Source organism: Tamandua tetradactyla, chromosome 18, assembly GCF_023851605.1.
Source record: "Tamandua tetradactyla isolate mTamTet1 chromosome 18, mTamTet1.pri, whole genome shotgun sequence".
Classification (NCBI taxonomy): Eukaryota; Metazoa; Chordata; class Mammalia; order Pilosa; family Myrmecophagidae; genus Tamandua; species Tamandua tetradactyla.
Window position 1 is genome coordinate 29,865,941 of NC_135344.1, and position 18,589 is coordinate 29,884,529.

The 18,589-nt window shown below is 37.6% G+C and overlaps 1 protein-coding gene across 1 annotated transcript in view; it reads right to left on the bottom strand.

The window, feature by feature from the left end:
- LOC143662403 (netrin receptor DCC-like) overlaps positions 1 to 18,589 on the bottom strand; it is a 528,746-nt gene that overhangs the window by 147,951 nt on the left and 362,206 nt on the right. The window contains exon 2 of the mRNA XM_077136091.1: positions 4,875 to 5,195. Within this exon, the coding sequence (XP_076992206.1) occupies positions 4,875 to 5,195 (321 nt within the window). The remainder of the gene's footprint in view (positions 1 to 4,874; positions 5,196 to 18,589) is intronic.

Below are 18,589 nucleotides of genomic sequence, written 5' to 3' on the forward strand. Positions count from 1 at the left end.
CTTTTTTTTTTTTTTTTTTAGGAGAAATCATAGTGTTTTCCCATAAGGAGTAGTTATTTTCAAGGGATTAAATGGATGAATAAAATCAAGTTTCTTTATTTTTTAAATTTCCCCTCAGTTTACAGGTTTGAAATTTTCCCTTCTTTTTTTTTTTTTCAGAGACTTTCAGTGATGAAATACATGGGAAATTATTCACAGTGTCTTAAATCTAGTTCTCAGATTAAAAAGCAAAATGACAAGGGCATAAATGTGTGGCCAGAGTTTGACAATGTGAGTTCCAGCTTCTGTGGGAGGAAAATCACTTACTTTTAGTCTGTTCTTTGGCTATCAAATTGGGTGCCTCTATCACAGGGCTGTTTTTGAGGAATGTGAGATCATGCATAGGAATATACATTACAAAGAGTACTAAATAAAATCAAGTCAGTGGTTTTAATACTCAAGATTTAAATGCTCAAGCATCAGCAAAAGACATCATGGGGTATTCTGCAGTCAGTATTGCTTCATCAGAGAAGGGAACAGATCCCACTCCATCTCCAGGAGAGCAAATACAGACAGATTAGGCAACTTGGATTGGAACTATGAACCCGAGAGCCCTTCAGAGGAAGAGGGTGAGTAAGGGGCTGTGAGAGTGTGGGTGTGGGTAGGTGTTGGGAGAAATGAAATACGATGGGACCTCTGTGATTATTCAGAGGAGCTCTGCTTTTATCTGCTTTTTTTTTTTTTTAAGATTGGCATTTTATTTCCCCAGAGAAAAGTGGGTGAAGGTGCCTATAAATTCCCAATCTAGATCAATTAAGTCCTGAGAATTCAGCTTCAGCACATCTTTTTATTTGAAAGGGCATGAAAGAGATTAGGTTGAGAAGAGGGAACAGAATAATTTTTTTGATCCACATGCAGTGATCGCCCGGTCTAGAACTCCTTATCTGGCTAGTACAAATGAACTTGAATCCACTGACCTAATAATAAGATCAACTGGTGAAAAATGAATCTTTTAGTTGATCAGGTTTTGACACTGCTTGCCAACAAACTGCATAGACTCAATGTTTTAAAAATTCAATTCAGGCTTGCTAGTTTATGTTTGTAAATCACAATGGCAGATATTTAATCCAAGTTAACAGTGGCTCAGGATTTGCAGCTTTGTATTTCTTTCCCCCACAGAAGTTTTGCATCATCACATTGGAATATTGAAAGGTTGGAAGGTGTCATTGCCTAATGATAAAATTGTAAAAACACAATAATATTTATTTATATTACTGCTGTCATTGAATTAAATCTTCTCTGCCCTCGGGCTCTAAATGATAGATGTTACTGAATAACCACCACAACCTTAGGAGATAGGCTATTATCACATTTGTAATTATTATTATGTTTGAGAGAATCCAGAGACTTAGAGAGCTGGCAATATCTGGGGTAGGAAAGAGGTGCTTGGCCAGATGCAATCTCTTCTTGGTGCTTTGGGTTATAAAAGGAATGAAAAAATGGCACATGCCTCTTCTTTTCTAAGTGGTATATGAATATTTTAGCAGCCTTGTAATTCCAAAGTCCTCATTTTAATAGCTAATTTAGTACATCATTGAGACATAAGCCAAATTATTCCAATTCAGCCCATCAAGAGTATGCTTACATAGGCACGCACTATGTAAGTTTCATCTTATCAAGTTCACAAAGGAGGAGCTCAGTGAGGCAAAGGAGGAGTGGCAGCAGCAGCAGTGAGAGGTGGAGGAGGAGACTTTATTCTTTATTGATAGGACTCACAATTACCAGAAACACTCATAGTCAGTAGCCTGTTAAATCGAGACTTTAACACGATGTCAGATGGCAAGTGTTTTTGCTTCCTCGTTGCTAAAATGAATATGGTGCAATGGGTAGGCTTAAGCAACTGGAATTTATTGACTCATGGTTTTGAGGCTTGGAAGAAGTCTAAAATCAAGGCCTCAGCAAAGCAATGCTTTCTTCCCCAAAACTGTGGTTTCTGGGGCCGGTTGCCAGTGATCCTTGGTCTTTGGCCTTTCTATTACCTGGTAATGTACATGGCAGTGTGTTCTCCTTTCTTCACTGGGCTTTGTTGACTTTGATGTTTGGCTGTTCCCATGGCTCTTTCCATCTCAATGTCTGAATTTCATTCTGCTTACAAAGGACTCCAGTAATCCAGATTAAAGCCCGACCTGATTCAGTTAGGCCACACCTGAAGGGAAGTAACATCTTCAACAGCCCCTATCTGCAATGGCTCCATACCCACAGAATCAGGCGTTGGGACTTGAACATGCCTTTTGTAGAGGCCCTGATTCAACCCCCAACAGGATGGCAGCCATTAGTTTATCTTTCCAACTCTATTTCTTTCTCCAGTCCAGTGTCAGCTCAGGGTTTAAAGACCACTTGAGAAGTTCCTAGAAAATAGGATGAATGGTGCACTGTGCAAGATCATTGCATGAAATGTACTGAGTGATCAAAGACATTTCATTTGACACATTTCTTCCTCTCAAAAGACACCTTTGAGAAAGTAAAAATGGGAGGGGGGGAGGGGCATGATATTAAATGGGCTCTATATTGCATCATCTGAGAACAGAGAAGGTTGTTTTATTTTTTGGTTTTTTTTTTCCACCTAAACAAAGTAGAATGTTACCTTTTAGTGGTAAATGGCTTATTGACTGATAATGCCTTAAAAAGAGAGAGATTAAATCAGGTCTATGGCCTTTATTATGACGAAGATATATGCCCCTTGTACATTCCAGTGGTTTGGCAATCTTAACCTCAGCAGACATAATGTTGATACATGCAGTATTGCCAAACAGCGTGGTAAGTGTTTAAAATGCTGGGAACAGCCTTATTGCCTTGAAATGATACAATCTAATATTAGATTGTAACTCAGTGGTTGAATCTGTGAGCCTTTCCTTGTACAGAATACTAAAGTCAAATCCACTTTATTTTAATATCTCACATGGAAGGAATCATTCTTCATTTCTCCATTGCAACAGAGAGTACATAAAAGTAAATCTAGAATCAAGAAACCTGAAACTACAACAAATCAGGCCATTTTCACGTTAAAACAGAGCATGTGCATCTGCTTTTTAGAATAGGTCATCAAAATGCCAGCCTGACTCATCCAATTTGGCAGAGCTACCGTGGTACTAAGGATAACTGATTGGTGGGATCTGGAAGTCCAGAAAATCTCAGACCAGAGAAAATCAGTTTGCACCCTTTCTCTTTCTTTCAGTTCATTCTGAGAAAGCAGCCCTTGCCCAATCCTCAGTATGCTTGCTCCTTTAATCAATCATAATTAACATTAGCTTTCAGTCCTCTCTACACTTTATGCTCATCAATCAAAGTTCAAACACCCATCACTCATAGGTCCCAGGTGGCTTATAACCTTGACTTTCATTATCAGGATTCTAACTCACCTGTCTCATGAGTAGAAGGGATTTTTTTCTACCCCCCACTGCAGTCTGCTAATGCTAAAACACAGAGATACCTCTGGATAGTGACCAATCATTCTAATCTTCCTGGGACTGAGGTGTTTCCTAGGATGTGGGAATTTCAAGTACTAAAACCAGGTCGGTCTAAATTAAGCCCGAATGGTTGACTACTCACTTAATTGTAGCTGAGGACCCTACCCACCAGAGTATCTCTGTCCAGGTAAAATCAGGTTTAAATGAAGATGAGAGTTTTTGCATATGTGTGTGGAGAAAATAACCCGCTGGATGAAGGTGGATTTGCAGAGTGATTGTATATCTATGAGCTGATTATTTACCATACTACTCGAAGACATTGCCTCTTTCAGGTTTCAACTTCCTTGTACCTAGGTGAGAAGAGTGCATGGAGATGTGGTTGTCCTGCCCGATTTTCCTAGTTGCTAATATTGCTGAAAATGAAAGCTCTCATTCTCATCAGTCTTCTAGGATATATGACCAAAGGGACTATGAGAAAGGTAATTCATATCAAATGACTGCTAATTGGGTCAAATAGTATAAAACAAACCCCTAAAGATTATGTTTGAAAGTAGCCCTTCAAATCTGTTCATTTATTGAATGACTTGATTTTACCTTTATTTAAGGTTTATCTTCCTTTATGCCACATACCAAAACTTAAAAAAAAAAGCCCAACTTTCAGCCAAGTCATTATAGAAACAAATAAACATCTGATTTCTTTCCCTGAAGGTCTAACACTGCAGGGATCACTACAAGAAATACTTAACAATCTGTCTTCTAACCAGTATAAGTGGGACAGAAATCACAATATCTATGGATTCCAGAACAATACTGTTTTGCCAGGGTTTATATCACTTCAGAGTATCCACATGAAAAGGAAAAGGAAAATAAAATGTTCATATCATTGTTTAATTGTTGAGTCAACACATTACCAAGCACAAAGACCTACAGAAATACTAGTGGATTTTTTTTTCCTTTTTCACTTGGAGATCTATAGGTTGTAGGTCAAGCCATTACAATGAAAATAAAATTCAACTCTCCAAAGGCAAATTAAAATAAAATAAAATAACTTTGCAAAAGTTCAGCATTATTGAAACTATAAAATGAAATTAATTAGGAAATTAATTTTCTAATATCCATGTATTAATGAAAAGTCTTCCCTTAGTCATAAGGATCAACTTGAGCCAGGCTTTGTTTTTAAAAATCTCATAATGCTTGGTTGATTATTTAAATCCTTCTCTTGTTTTCTAAGCTAATTTCAAGGAGAAAAGTCAACACATGAAGGTAAAAGTCAACAACATGAAGGTACGGACATTTATTTCTTTACATCTTTCTTCTTTCCCAAAATATTCACCATTTTTTGCAAAGATGTTTTCTTATTCCATAAAGAAAGAAAAAGAAGAGATAGAGAAGGAGAAGAGGGAAGATGAGCACGAAGAAGCCACTTACCTGCTACTGCAACTTTTGCCGTCCGGCTAATAATTGACCCAGAATCTCCTAAAGATGCTTCGCATTGGTAGAGTCCCTCATCGGGCTTATGGTGCCTGGAGTGAACTATGTTTTGTATCAACAGAGACCCATTTGGAAACTGCTGCTTCCTTTCATCCAATCCCAAGGCTAGGTGGATGCCATCTTTCCTCCACTTGATAACTGGTACTCCTTGGTCCGACTGTGCAGAGCAGTTCAGGAGGACGTTACCTCCTCGCATGGCGATGGCATCAGAAGGTTCTGACAGGAAGCTCAGTGATGTGAAAGCCTTAATCTGGAAACCTGGAACAAGAAAGTGCCAGGGAATGGGTTCACTTATTCAAATAGATCTGAGGATTAAATTCTCTGCCTTTTCTTTCCCAAGCTTTCCAGAGAAACTTAGGACCTTTGAAAACATTCAAGAACAGATGAAACTCAAAATCAGGGCAATTGTGCAGAAGAAGAAGAAAAAAGTATCCAGTTGAGATAAACACAACTAAAAAATAATTTCCCTCTCCCCCGAAAAACTGTATGAGAAATGAAGAACTCATACAAGTCCAGTCATGCTCATCATCACATATAAATCGGTACTTGAAAATTTAGACAGAAAAAAAAACTAGTAAAAATGATATATTATAAAGCAGAATGGTTAATGGTGTAGTAGCTGAGGTTTGGGGGACTATTTCTATCTCTTCATTGTGACTATTAGGCCTATCAAACAATTTTAAAAATCTACTTAAACATAGTGTTTCATGAAAGAAAAAAATCTACCTTGAACAAAGTCATTAAGAGCAAAGGTCAGGTGGATTTTTAAAAAGGTAAGAAATCTCACTTACAGAAATATTTCTATAAAGCTACTACCAAAGTTCACGAATCACTAAAGTGTCTTAATTTCCATCCAAATGTTGTTCCTGGACCTGGGCTCCTAAGTGAAGACTACAGCTGGATTGTTTGTTTGCATTACATAAACATGAGCTAATATAAGAAATAAAGAGAAGGAATAGAAAATCGTTTAAGAATCCTGAGGAGATGGAACAATGTTAATTAGTAAAAGCATATATGTTTTCGGTGCTGGCAGCAAAGTATTTGGCAGAAGGTTTGGTTGTGGAATCAAAGATCTTGAAGGGATTTCAGAAGGTCATCGAGTTCACCCTTTGCGCAAGCACGGTTATACGTAATTCATTTAACTCAAATTATTTCCAATTCCATTTTTAACCATCTCTGGGGCTGGTTATTCTATAATGCCCCTTGGAATCTTGCTTTTAATATTTAATCATTCTTAGAATCTAACTGAATTTTCTTGGCTATTTAATCCCATTTTCTCGTGAAACACCTTGTGTGAAAATGCAGAGGAGATAGATATTTCCTCGTAAAAGCCCATTATTCTTTGAAACTACATTTTATTCCTTAAAAAAAAAAGCCCATAGATTCTGTTTAAGCTTTCACCTTTCTCAGGATAACAAACTCTAACTTTGTTAGCCTTCCTTATTTTTTCTGTAACAGGAACAATTTTATTTGTGCTTTATAGAAATTTCCCAGTTTTCTATCATTTAAAAAGTAGGCATGTAAATTATATATGATCAATATTCTCATAAGAGTTTGACCCTTACTAGCTCCAATAAACAGAATTATTCCTAGTTTTGTATAGCTTATTTTCCAGTGAAGATAAATCTGAACAGCTTCTCACTGTTTCTCCATCTGTCATGTTCCTGCATACCCAGTTTTTCTAAACTTTATCTTTGAAGTCCATCTCTTTGTTCCTTCTGTTGAATTTTGCCCAGTGAGCTGCATCATGCATTTTCATATACTCATTTCATCCAACTAAGTCACTCACTCAAAGAAAGCATAAAGAACTTTGTTCAAATTAATGTCATTTACAAAAATAACAGTGAGCATTTAAGTCCACTATAAATGATACTGGTCGAAGTCCCAAATAATGCCAGCCTGTCAAGTAAGAGCTTCCTCTGTGCAGATCTCTTTTGAGTAACCATCCTAATCATAGTATTTATGGCCTGTTATTTTAGTGTAAAGTACATCAGAGTCTGGATATCTAGCTCTTGATCTTGGATTTATTACTTAAAGATTTGTGACTCAAACAAGTCTCTTACATCCTCAGAGCCTCAGTTTCCTCACCTGTAGAATAAAGGAGTTGAACCAAATGATTCAATTTGGAAATGTTATATGAGAATAGGTTGAGGGCATCCATCAAATGAGCCATGCTCCAGCCATATTGAGACGCAAACTCATTTTTCCATAAATGCCTCCCCCAAGTGTACAAGATCTCCTCTTTTACCAAAAACAAACGCAAGCTAGAGAAAAACTTTACTTGAGATACACTAAGGGTGAGAAAGCATAAAGAAGTTCTAATGTCCTTGGATGCCAAGGTATTTCACTAGAGTAATATCTACCATTTCCATACAAGGAGCACTAACAAGATAAAAATAAATTTAGAATTCAAGACCAGGCAACTATACGTAAAAAGCATGTATTGGTTTTCTGTTCTTCCTGGGACCTATATTTAAAATAATAACCTCCTGTTGAAATACCTTATTTTTATCACAGAACACATAATACATTTAACACATCTGTTTATGACAGTACGGTAATGAACATACTGTGCCCATTATCACAAGTAAATAATCCACTTAATCTGACACAGGGAGGTTATGACAGTTTTCAGTTCTGTGAGTACATAATTTAAGAAAGTTAAATGAAGATTAACTTTTCTTTAATACAATTGCCTTTGCAGCTTGCTGGCAATTTGAGTTTTTCGACTCCTTACAACAGCTATATTTAGAAAATATGTTTCTGGGGAAAGGTACCCCCTGATTTAAATAATTTGCATTAATTACTTAGTTCATACAAAGGATGGACCCAAGCAAAAAGGGTCTTTCAACAAGCAATTAGATATGCCTAGGATGGTCTCCTCTTAGGCATAAGCTGCCTGATGCTCTGTTGTTAGATATTTCACACGCACAATAACACATCCCACTGACTTCAATGGAGGTAAATACCTCTCCTCTCCTGGAGTTAACCCAGGAGGGATTGACCCATGACCCAGTCACATCTCAATATGAAATGATGTTTCAAAATTGTTTTATCCAAGTATCAATCTGAAATCAACTACAGTGATTTAATATATGAGAAGCAGAAGACAGAGAGATGATAAAGCTAAAGAAAACAAAGCGGAGGTAGAAATAACTTTGGAGCCTGGAGCTCAAAAGCTGGGTTGGGAATTTGGGCAGTTAGAGAGTTCACTGAGGGCAAAGTCTCCTGGGAAATGGGTGAAAGTAGTAATCAGAGCACAAAGGAATACACCGCAGGGTCAAAAGGAAACCACCAGGTTATCTAACAATTTTGCAGAGGACTTTACTTTAGAAAGACAATGGTGGGAATTTCATCCAGGAGAAAGCCTAATGGAGAAGTTTTTGTTTGTTTTGGTTCTATTTTAGTAAGATGCCAAGGACCATTCTGTTCAAACCTCAAATGGTTTTATTTTTCAGCCTTGCTTGACAAATGAAGCCATCTTCTCGGCCCTGCTATAAAATTATTTAAAACAATTATATCTTGGAGAAATATATTCTAGGGTACCAAAATCCAATCCACTAAGGAACTTGTAAAAAATGAGTCAGACATCAGGGTACATGATATGAATGAGTGAATCTCCAGCCCCCTTTTTCTCTAAATGTTGGTTTTGGGATGACATCACACCATTATTGGGGTTAGGCATAGAGGCACATGTGTACTTAACTCCTTAACTAAAGGATATCTTTTCTTATGTATGTCAGCTTGAGAAAAAGTAATAACATGTCAGATCATCATGTTTCCTTTTCATTTCCCTTTTCTCCTGAAAGATGTGTTTGTTAAGCTGATATGACCTAGTCAAACCTTTGTTTGTATAGTGAGGAAATAGGGGAGGGCCTAGTTTTAGGGGTGACCCAAAGGAGAAATATTGACATCTATTTGTTTCAGGTTTCTCTGATATAAACAGCATCATAGCTACTACTGCTAAGGATCTTCCAAGTCTATATTAATTGAGTATCTAGAGAGAGAAAAGATCCTTAATGCTTTTTTAGAAACTCACCAAAATGATCAAGCACATAGTAAAAATGTTTCTGTAAGCTTAAATTCCCTTTGTGATTATTCTCCTTGCCTTATTCTTGTTAATTTTAAAGACCTTCCAGTCACAGAGGTAGACTAACTTAGAATGGGCTTTTTAAGGTATGACATTTTATCTACAATATCAAACATTGTGAAGTGTGAAAAACAATTCCCCATGGAGTCAGAACTCCCTTTCCAGGCCCAAAATATAAAAGCTTCTGGTTAAGGCAATGAAAGCTAAAACCGAAATTTATGAGAAGTACCACGAAAGTAATAAGAAGCTCCTGAAAAGATTTTGAGCTTAGGAAATGCCATACAAATCCCCCACAGAACTGGCCATGCATCATTTTATCTCTTTCAAATTGCAACAACTTTTTAATTTGGATGTTGGGAGATTCTGATCAGATAGATCCCCGAAACCTCATAATCAACCCAGAAAACCTTGCCACCATCATCTCTTCTTAGAAATACATGCTACCACAGAAATCTCCATGTGGAAAAACAAGTAAAGAGATCTCCACTGAAAAAAGAATTCAAATAATCCTGTGGATGATGAAATAGAATCTATTTTCAATTAATCAAGAGCCAATTTCAGGCAACTCAGCACTTCAGCCCTGGCAAAATCTTATACTTGTGAGGCTCTGCAGTGAGGTGTAGCTTATCATTTGCGACCTTCATAGGGTTTAGCATATCAGAATATAATATCTAAAACATTAGTTCTCAAAGTATGATCCCAGACGAGGACTGAGAATACTACCTGAAAAGTTGTCACAAATGCCCAGCCTCAGGCTCTATCCCACACACCCTACCCACCCAGTCACCTGGAGATGGAGCCCAGTGACTGGTGCTTTAAGAAGCACTCTAGAGGATTCTTTCTTACACTAAAGCTGAGAACCACTGCTCCAAAACATCTGGTGGCTTGGACTAGAGTATGGGGGTTCCTGTGTTCCTCGGACTGTCTAATTAGAATTTGCCACATTTGGGGAATTTGTATAATTTGGGTAGCTGATTTTTCTAAATAGGCAAAGTTATGGGGATGATCTAAAAAGGCAAAGAATTGAGCCCCTCTTTCAACATGTATTTCATTAATATTTGCAGTACATTTATCTTTGAAAGACTGAAGGAAGTGGGGAGAGGGCCAAGAAAAAGACCAAAATATAAAAGCTTCTGGTTAAGGCAATGAAAGCTAAAACCGAAATTTATGAGAAGTACCACGAAAGTAAAAAGAAGCTCCTGAAAAGATTTTCAGGAGTCTTTCTTTTCTGGCACTCTGCACTCTGATTGGTCCCCACATAGCCCTTTTCCACTAAGCAAAATGAAAATTCCTTGATCAATTGGATGTTCAGAATGTTCCTTGAAATATTCTTGGCCCTTTACACAAGGAGCTGTCAAGAATTCCTGTGATCAGCTACAATTCTCTCCTAAAAGAATTTCTGGTAAATCCTGTATTTTTTATCACATTGCATTTTCTTTTATTACATTTTATTTCCCCAGCAAAATTTTAGCCTTTTTAAATATTGTAGCCCTCGAAACCTGCCTAGATGACCTTTCCCTTAGTCCAGGTTAGTATCTACATCTAGATACTACTGTATCTACATCTAGATACTAGATGTAGCCTGGGCATTTACTTTATGTACTTGATGCCAATGCAGGACGTTAATTTCATCTGGCCCAGTGAGAGAAAGGAGATACTCACCAAATGACTTGTACTAACTTCCACAGGGGTTCTTGGGAAGTATTGGTGCTTTATTTCTACTTTGATAGGATTCATAGTAAAAATAATTGTCATAAGAACTGGCCATATCTTCAAAAGATGGAATGCATTCCAGGCCTTGCCAGAGAGTAACATATGTTGACACATTTAACTTCAAGGCAAGTTTTTAATTACTAACACATGGAAGTCAGAAATGAATTAAGTTCTTTGGGATTTAATCCTGAATTTGAAAATGTCAAGAAAGTCTTACCAGGAAAGAAAACAGGTGCATTTTACAATGGGAATTTATTAAGAATAATTAAAATGTAGAGAAGCTATCATTGCACTAATTTCCAATTAAAAACTATAAGGGGCCTTTTAAGTCTCTGCCCTATTAGTGATGCCAGATTTAGCAAAGAAAAATTAAGGCCACCCAATTATATTTTAATTTCAGTTAAACATCAAATACTGTTTTAGTATATGTATGCCCCAAATAGTTGCACTAAATAAATACTGCATAGGCTATATTTGTACTAAAACATTATATGTTGTTTAACTAAAATGCAAATTTAACTATACATCCTGTATTTTATCTGGCAACCCTATACCCCATGAAATAACCTCCCTGAGACCATGGCAAAAGCAAGCAAATGGGCTATGAATTCAAACTCCCCTTCTCAGTTCTCACATATGTACATGGGAAGCTACCATGATTTCATCAAGAAAAGTGATTTTAGTGCCAGGACACTGGCTGACCTAGTGCAACACTGCCAAATATTCACACAGAAAGGTTGCTGAACCTGATTTGATCTTGATAAAGAGATTCTTTTCCTCTCCCCTTTACAAGAAAGGGAGCAAATTTCAGAAATATAAATAGAAGATGCAGTGTTACAGAACCACTTGCCCCAGCAGAAATCTCTCAGTGAGCCACAAAGAGGCTCCACATCAGACATTCTGAGCACAAGACATCTTTCACAAAGCAAAGGAGTTTTTCCTGAGATCTGAGGTTTTTGTAGGGCAAGAAGTTTGCGCCCCAGGCAACTACTGGAGTGTCCTTTGGCTAAATCCAATGGTAAAGAAAAATGATAAGGGCCAAGTTTGGGTGGGAAACTTCCTTATCCCTCTGCTGCTTCAAGTACTTAATCTCTAAACCAGTTTGATTTAGCTATGTGTGATAAGGGGCAAATTGTACTGGGAATTTTTTTTTTCAGCTCAAAAGGTAGCAAAGTCTGACATCTGGGTTATCATCCCCCAGGCCTCATGCAAAATTAACACTTAAAAGAGGAACTTTGATGTGCTGCTAAAACTGCCCCAGATTTGAACTTTCCCCCTTTCTTATTTTGGCCAAATGTGAGCTAGCTTTCTCTTTTCTTGGTTTTTATAGCCGTTTTTCTCAAACTACGGGTTGGATGGATTGTTATGAATACAAAACTGTCAACTGGGACACTGAGAAGGGTTCCTCAGAATATTGAGAAAAAATACCATTGAATGAATGCCCCGTTAATTATGAAGGGACTGGTCACCCTTCAGTGCTTTATTATTAATTGAGTTACCTGTGTTTACTGTACAGATAAGAAGATGAGAACATAAAACTAAGTATCATAACAATTGTCCACAACCCTACTCACCTCATGAAAACCACTGTTGGTTTTCGTGAATTTCCTTCCAAGAAAGTATTATATTCTTGTTTAATAGTGATTGGTTTGATTATCTACAGGGCTGGATTCATATTTTACATCCGATTTTGAACCTTGTTAGGGGAGGGATCTTTCTATACCCATTTTTAATTGGATTGTTTTGCATTGGGTTTTCTTAAAGGAGAGTTGATTTTTCTACAAGTCATGGTTTTCACTCCCATTTAGAAAAGTATTTGCTTTTTAGTGGCACATTTATTATGGTATTTTATCAGGAAGTGTTAAATTTTGCTTTAGATAACAGCCAATGGAAAGAAATGACAGAATACAATTTGAATAAGATACTTTGTAATACAATTTCATTTTTAGTAAATTGCTTAACAATGGTGTGAAAGATCCTAAAACTACTTCCATACCACTATTTCATCCATCTTATATTTAGGGAACACCAATTATCTGTTAGGTATTGTTCAAAGCTGGAGATAATGCAGTAAATCTAACAGCCAATCATTCTTAACCTCATGCAGTTTATATTCTAATTGGAGGAGACCATGAATGAAGATGAAAATGAGTGTGTATGTCATATGCCAGAAGAGGTTAAGCGCTATGGGGAAAAATAAAAGAAAATAGAAATTGGGGTGACGTTGAAGAAGACTACACTGAGGAGGGGGTGACTTGAGCAAAGACCTGAAAGTTGTGGGGAAGGACAGCGAGGGAAGCACTCTGCAGGCAGAGGGAACAAGTGCTAGGGTCCCAAGAGCACTTCTGTTGTATCCAGAAGCAGCAGGGATACACCCTGCACAGCTGGGTCAGATTGAATGAGAAGCAGAGTGAGAGGACGTGAGGTCGCAGAGGTTGTAGCGTGAGGCTGTGTAGGACTTTCTAGGCAATCAAAACAACCTTGCTTTAACTGTGATGAACACGGAAGTTTATTAGAGCGTTTTGACCAGGAAAATGAAAAAAAAAAACAACAGTACTTTTCAAGTGGGAGTAATTTTGCCCACCAGGGGACATTGGACAATGTATGGAGATAGTTTTGGCTGTCACAACTGGGCACAGTAGAGTTTACCATTGGCTTCAAAATGACATCTGGGTCCCACTGAAAAGCTAGAAGCTGGTGGTGACTTGTGGATGCCTGAAGCTGATGAGTCACTGTTTTAGCATTCCTTGATAGGCTTCTTTCCAGCTGATTTTCATGAATTTTATCTTATTTGATCTTTAACATGTTCTTCTCATATTGTCTCTAATTAAAAAAAAATTCTATAATATTAAAGAAAAGAAAAGATCTCCAGCATCACCATTTAGGAATATTGAAAGCCTAAAATTTATCAAAATAATAAACAGCAGGTCCCCTTGAATGACAGAAGTTGTAATTCCATTGAGGGGTCCAAGTGTTATCATAAAACACTGAGAGACAAATTTATACATGATTCTCAGATGAAAAGCAAAACCGAGAGCAGAAAATGTGCCAAGTTTATTGGCTGTAATACACAGGTTTCCATTTCAAAGGTTCCTTCCCACCATGCTAATGCCCCAACTGGGGAGACTTTATAAGTATCATATCTTGATGGCTTCTTATGTACTGTCACCCTCTTTGAGATTTCTTTTACTGTTTTATTTTTCCCATAACCCATGACCCCAGAAAAATCTGCCTGCTTCCTTTCTGGTTCTGTCCCACCTATGGAATTCTCTCCTAGTGCCTTTAACTCCTTTAACCTCATATTATCTCAAACGCACAGAAGCCAGGGACTTAACAGTTGTCCCCATGTTAATGATCAGCTACATACAGTGAGAGCTATTCTGAGCACTGGGACTCTGGTGGTTGGTTAAGGGTTCCTTTTACTTTGGGGGTGGGGATGCTGAATCAGGCTTACATTAGGTTTTGTTGATAGTTCATATTCTAATTCACAAACACGGGGTGCTCTCTTTCACTGTTTCTTTTTTTCTTATATTTATAAGAACCTACTTAGGGTGGTTAACACTTTCTATGGCACCTTCATTTGATCCTGTTGGTCAGCGAAAAATTGCTCATTCACGTAGACTGTCTTGGCCAAAGTCACACAGCTCAGAGGAAAAGGCTCTAATAAAATTTTTTTTTTTCTTAACTGTTATCTAGGATTCTTTCCATATCACCTTTATTTTCATAAGTGTGTCCTTCATTTTCCTCAGAGTTTATTAAAGGTAGAGTTTGCAGCAAAGTAAGGTCAAATCAACTCAGAGGCCGAATAGGCAGAAATATACAATATGAATTGAAATATTTGATACTGGTTCTCCCTTGGTTATTGTGGTTCTAGAAAATCTGTCATATGGGTTCACATACCGAAACCTTTTGGTCCTGTGAATATGTAATCTGGGAAGACAGAAAAGGCAATGATTCTGTGATACTGAAAATAACTTGGTGTGTAATGGCTTATCACATTATAGATTTTATTAAGCAGGCATCCTGGGAGGAAGAGGCTGGGGTAAACACATGGAGCACTGGCAGCAAAGGGAGCTGGGGCCCTGGAAAGGGATGACCTGAAAGCCAAGGGGCTTCAACAAACTTGAAAACCCATCAATGAGGTGGTGGAGAAGTAGGCAGTAGGCCCCAGAACACTGGAGGAGCATACGAAGTTAAAAAGCCCTCACCCACTTTATTTTCTCTTCAGGGATGTCCCTAAATCACAGCAATCTCAGATTTATCCCACATAATTGAATCTGTGAAGAACCAAGGCATTTCATCATCAGAATTTATAACTATCAGACCTGCCAAATTTTTATTTAGCCCAGAAAATTTGTGTTGATCTAACAGATATATACCACATATTTCAATACCTTACTTACTACTCTTAAAGTCAGGAACCATGCCTAGTGCTTTGTTTAAATCCCTTTCCCTGTTTGCATTTAGCAGACTGCTGGACTCATGACAGATAATAAAAAAAGGAGTTGGCTGGCATTAGTCTCAGGGAAGGAGAATATCTTGCCATGTTTAGCATGTTAAATGAACCAAAGGGAAATGAGAGAAAGGAGAGAATGTTTTGAGCTTCCTATAGTAATTTCCCTGGGATCCAAAGGTTGTTGGTTCATTTGCTGCAGGCGTCAAACTGTGGTCCTTCACTTGTGGGCTTCCAAGACCAGAGGAGCATCATGCTCAGACTTGCTGGGCCAGATTCTGCAGCTCCAAGGCTGGAGCTCGTGGTTGCCCACTTGGACACAAGACACCACTATCACCAAGACGCAAAGTCAGTAACAGTTGGTGGAGGTGTGAAAAGTAGCTTTTAGATGGGATTGCTGTTGGACATCACCATGTCAATCATTTTTTTGCCACCAGTGTAAAATTTAACACAAAATATATATGATATGAAGGCAGGCTGATTATGACATTGCATTTTGCTTTTAGGTAACTCCAACGTAATCAGTAGCATAATGATCTCTAGGACACTTACATAATTTATTATATAAATCAAATGCTTTTGAGATTGAAAGGAGACTCAATTGACATATATGCCAGGGCGACATGCATAAATGGGAATGTTTGGTCCCTTACCTATTGCTGTCTTAAAGATGACACAGATGTTCATAATTATATTCAAAATCAGTTTACTTTTATCTGATAGTCAAATCTTGCCAGGTACTATAAGGATTATGGTAGTTTAAGAAATAATTATAGTGAAACTGAGAATATACATTTCTTTTTCGGAACTGTAGGATACACTCCCATGCTTCTGGATTGTTAGTTAAATTTAAATGAAACAGAATTATTACCTCATTCTCACCTAAATGTTAATTTCCCATTAATGGAAACTTGTGTTGGGTGGGGAGAAAATGACAATGCTTATTTCCAAGGCTTATGTGCAATGCAAGGAATTGCAGTACCTCCTGGTAGTAACTGGAGAAGAACATCTGGCTGCAGTTAGGCCAAACTGGCATGTAGCTGGAAATGAGCTGAAACCAAATGATCAAACATGTGAGGGGCCTGGGTGAAGGTGACTGGACTAAAAAGTTATCACACTACCCCGTCAGTCTACAAAGTGATTGTGAAAAATGACACATAAATCACGGTAGAAAGGACTGCCACCACTTAGACCCTATTAACTCCACTGACTTTGACCATAAAAAATACTGGCAGAATGAGGCATGGGAGTTGGGATCATAGGGGAACACCCTGCTCTATCACATTCAATGACTCACAACTCTTTGCCCTTTTGCTTAATAGTGTTGGGTTCGATGCTTTGACATAGATAAATATGTTCAGAAAACCTTTCCAGTCAATGCTGACATCAGCAACTACAGCCTAGCACAACCAAACTAAAACCAGGGGAATTTACACAAAATTGTCCCAGTATTTTTGGTTACATTTATTGGTAGTTCATATGCAATGCTTTTTTTTTTTTTTTCTTTTTTTGGCATGGGCAAGCACTGGGACTCGAACCTAGGTCTCTGGCATGGCAGGTGAGAATTCTGCCCCTGAGCCATCATCATACCACCCTATGCAGTGCTTTTTTTTTTAAAAAAAATTACATAGTACTAAAAGGTGTTCCTTTGGTCAAAAGCAAGTACTAGATAACATAAATGCTAATCACATTTTTTAATCTTTAGTTTCGTTTATAGAAGTGAAAAACAAGGGAGCTAATACTTAAATCCATGATATCATTTAGTGTTCAACCACCCAACAAAATTGTTAATATTATGTTGCTTTTAGAGATGAGGAAACGGAGGCTGATGACAAATTATAAATTGCCTAAATTAGTCATTGAATGGGTGAGTTTGAATTTGAAATATGTCTGACTCCAAACTCCATTTCTCACAATCAGATTTCTGACTGTCAGATCTATAAACTCTTTTTCTGCAAAAGGCCAGATAGTAAATATTTTTGGCATTTTGGCATTGCAGACCAACTCTGCCATTTTATGGTGGAAAGTAGCCATCAATAATATGTAAATAAGTGGCCGTGGCTGATGTCAGCCTTGCTGTTTGGTGCCCCCAAGGCCATCCCCAATCTTACCCAGATTCCCTCCTCACCCCTTGCTGGGAAGTAATCATCAGAAGTGAAAGCAAGCAGGTAAAATAAACAAAGTTATGTACTGTGTATAATAGTTGAGAATATCTTATAAGGATGGTCTTGTAATATCTTCAGTAAAGAAATAACTAGATGGGAAGTGATTTGCTTGTTTTGGCATTGTCCAATCATCTCTTTCAAAGCCCTTCGTCTGGGTTTGGAATGCCTTCCTACTGATATCAGGGTTCCCTTCTCTAATATCCCGCCCGGTCCTGCCATTCCTGGCTGACTCTTTCATTCTAAACCCTTCTCTCTTCTGCTTCCCATTTTAAAAACTTATTCAAAATAGCGTCACCTATTGGAGGGGGAAAGATTCTAATAACTTTTATTTACGTTAAGATCTGATAAGCTAAAAATTACTTAATGGCATAATCTCAAGTGTTCTTACAGTTTAGTGGAAGTCCATGCTTAATTAAATTCAGCAACTATTTATTGAGTCTTAGCCTAGGGATCAGGAGTGGGAATGTTAGTGAAGAAAACAATGTACATCTAAAGCCACAAAAAGATTTAGGCTCTAGTAATTCCGCTTCTAAGAAGTAACCTCAAGAAAATAATTCAATGTAACAAAAATCACTATACACACAAAAAAGAAAATGCTCATTACAGTGTTTCCTATTATAGCAAACCCAGGTAATAGAAACATATTAACTGTTTAATGCTAGGGAAATAGCTAAGTAAATAACAGAGCATGCATATAGTGATATTAGGAAATAAAGTTATCAGGGTGAAGATCAGAAATAAACACAATGATAAACTGAGTGTGGTGATTTATGGATGATTAGCTTGGTAGGCAAGTTTCCCTTCTTGCTATACTTCAAATAATATCATGCGGTCTACTGTTTATCATATATGAAAGAGTGCATACTGCATGCAATGTTTCAGTGTGGTCCCAACATGGTATGTAGATTTATAAATGCTTGTGCATGTAAAGAGGAAGTAGTCTATGGCTTCCACATTCGAAACCATTTTTACAGAGGGAGGCAGGTGGACTGTTGAAACCACAGCATAGAGAAGGTCTCTGACACATGACTGAATTCTTTTTTCCAGCTGCTAACCATGCCACCTTTGAGAGAGATGGACATGCAACAGTGCTTTCTTCTTGTACATTTTTAAATTTTCATTTTGAATCATATTTGCTCATTCCTCAGAGGCCAGTTAGCAATGCAATAAATTAATTTGTACTTTGGAATGAACTCTTTAATCCTTTTTGTTCTCTCACGTCCCAATCAAA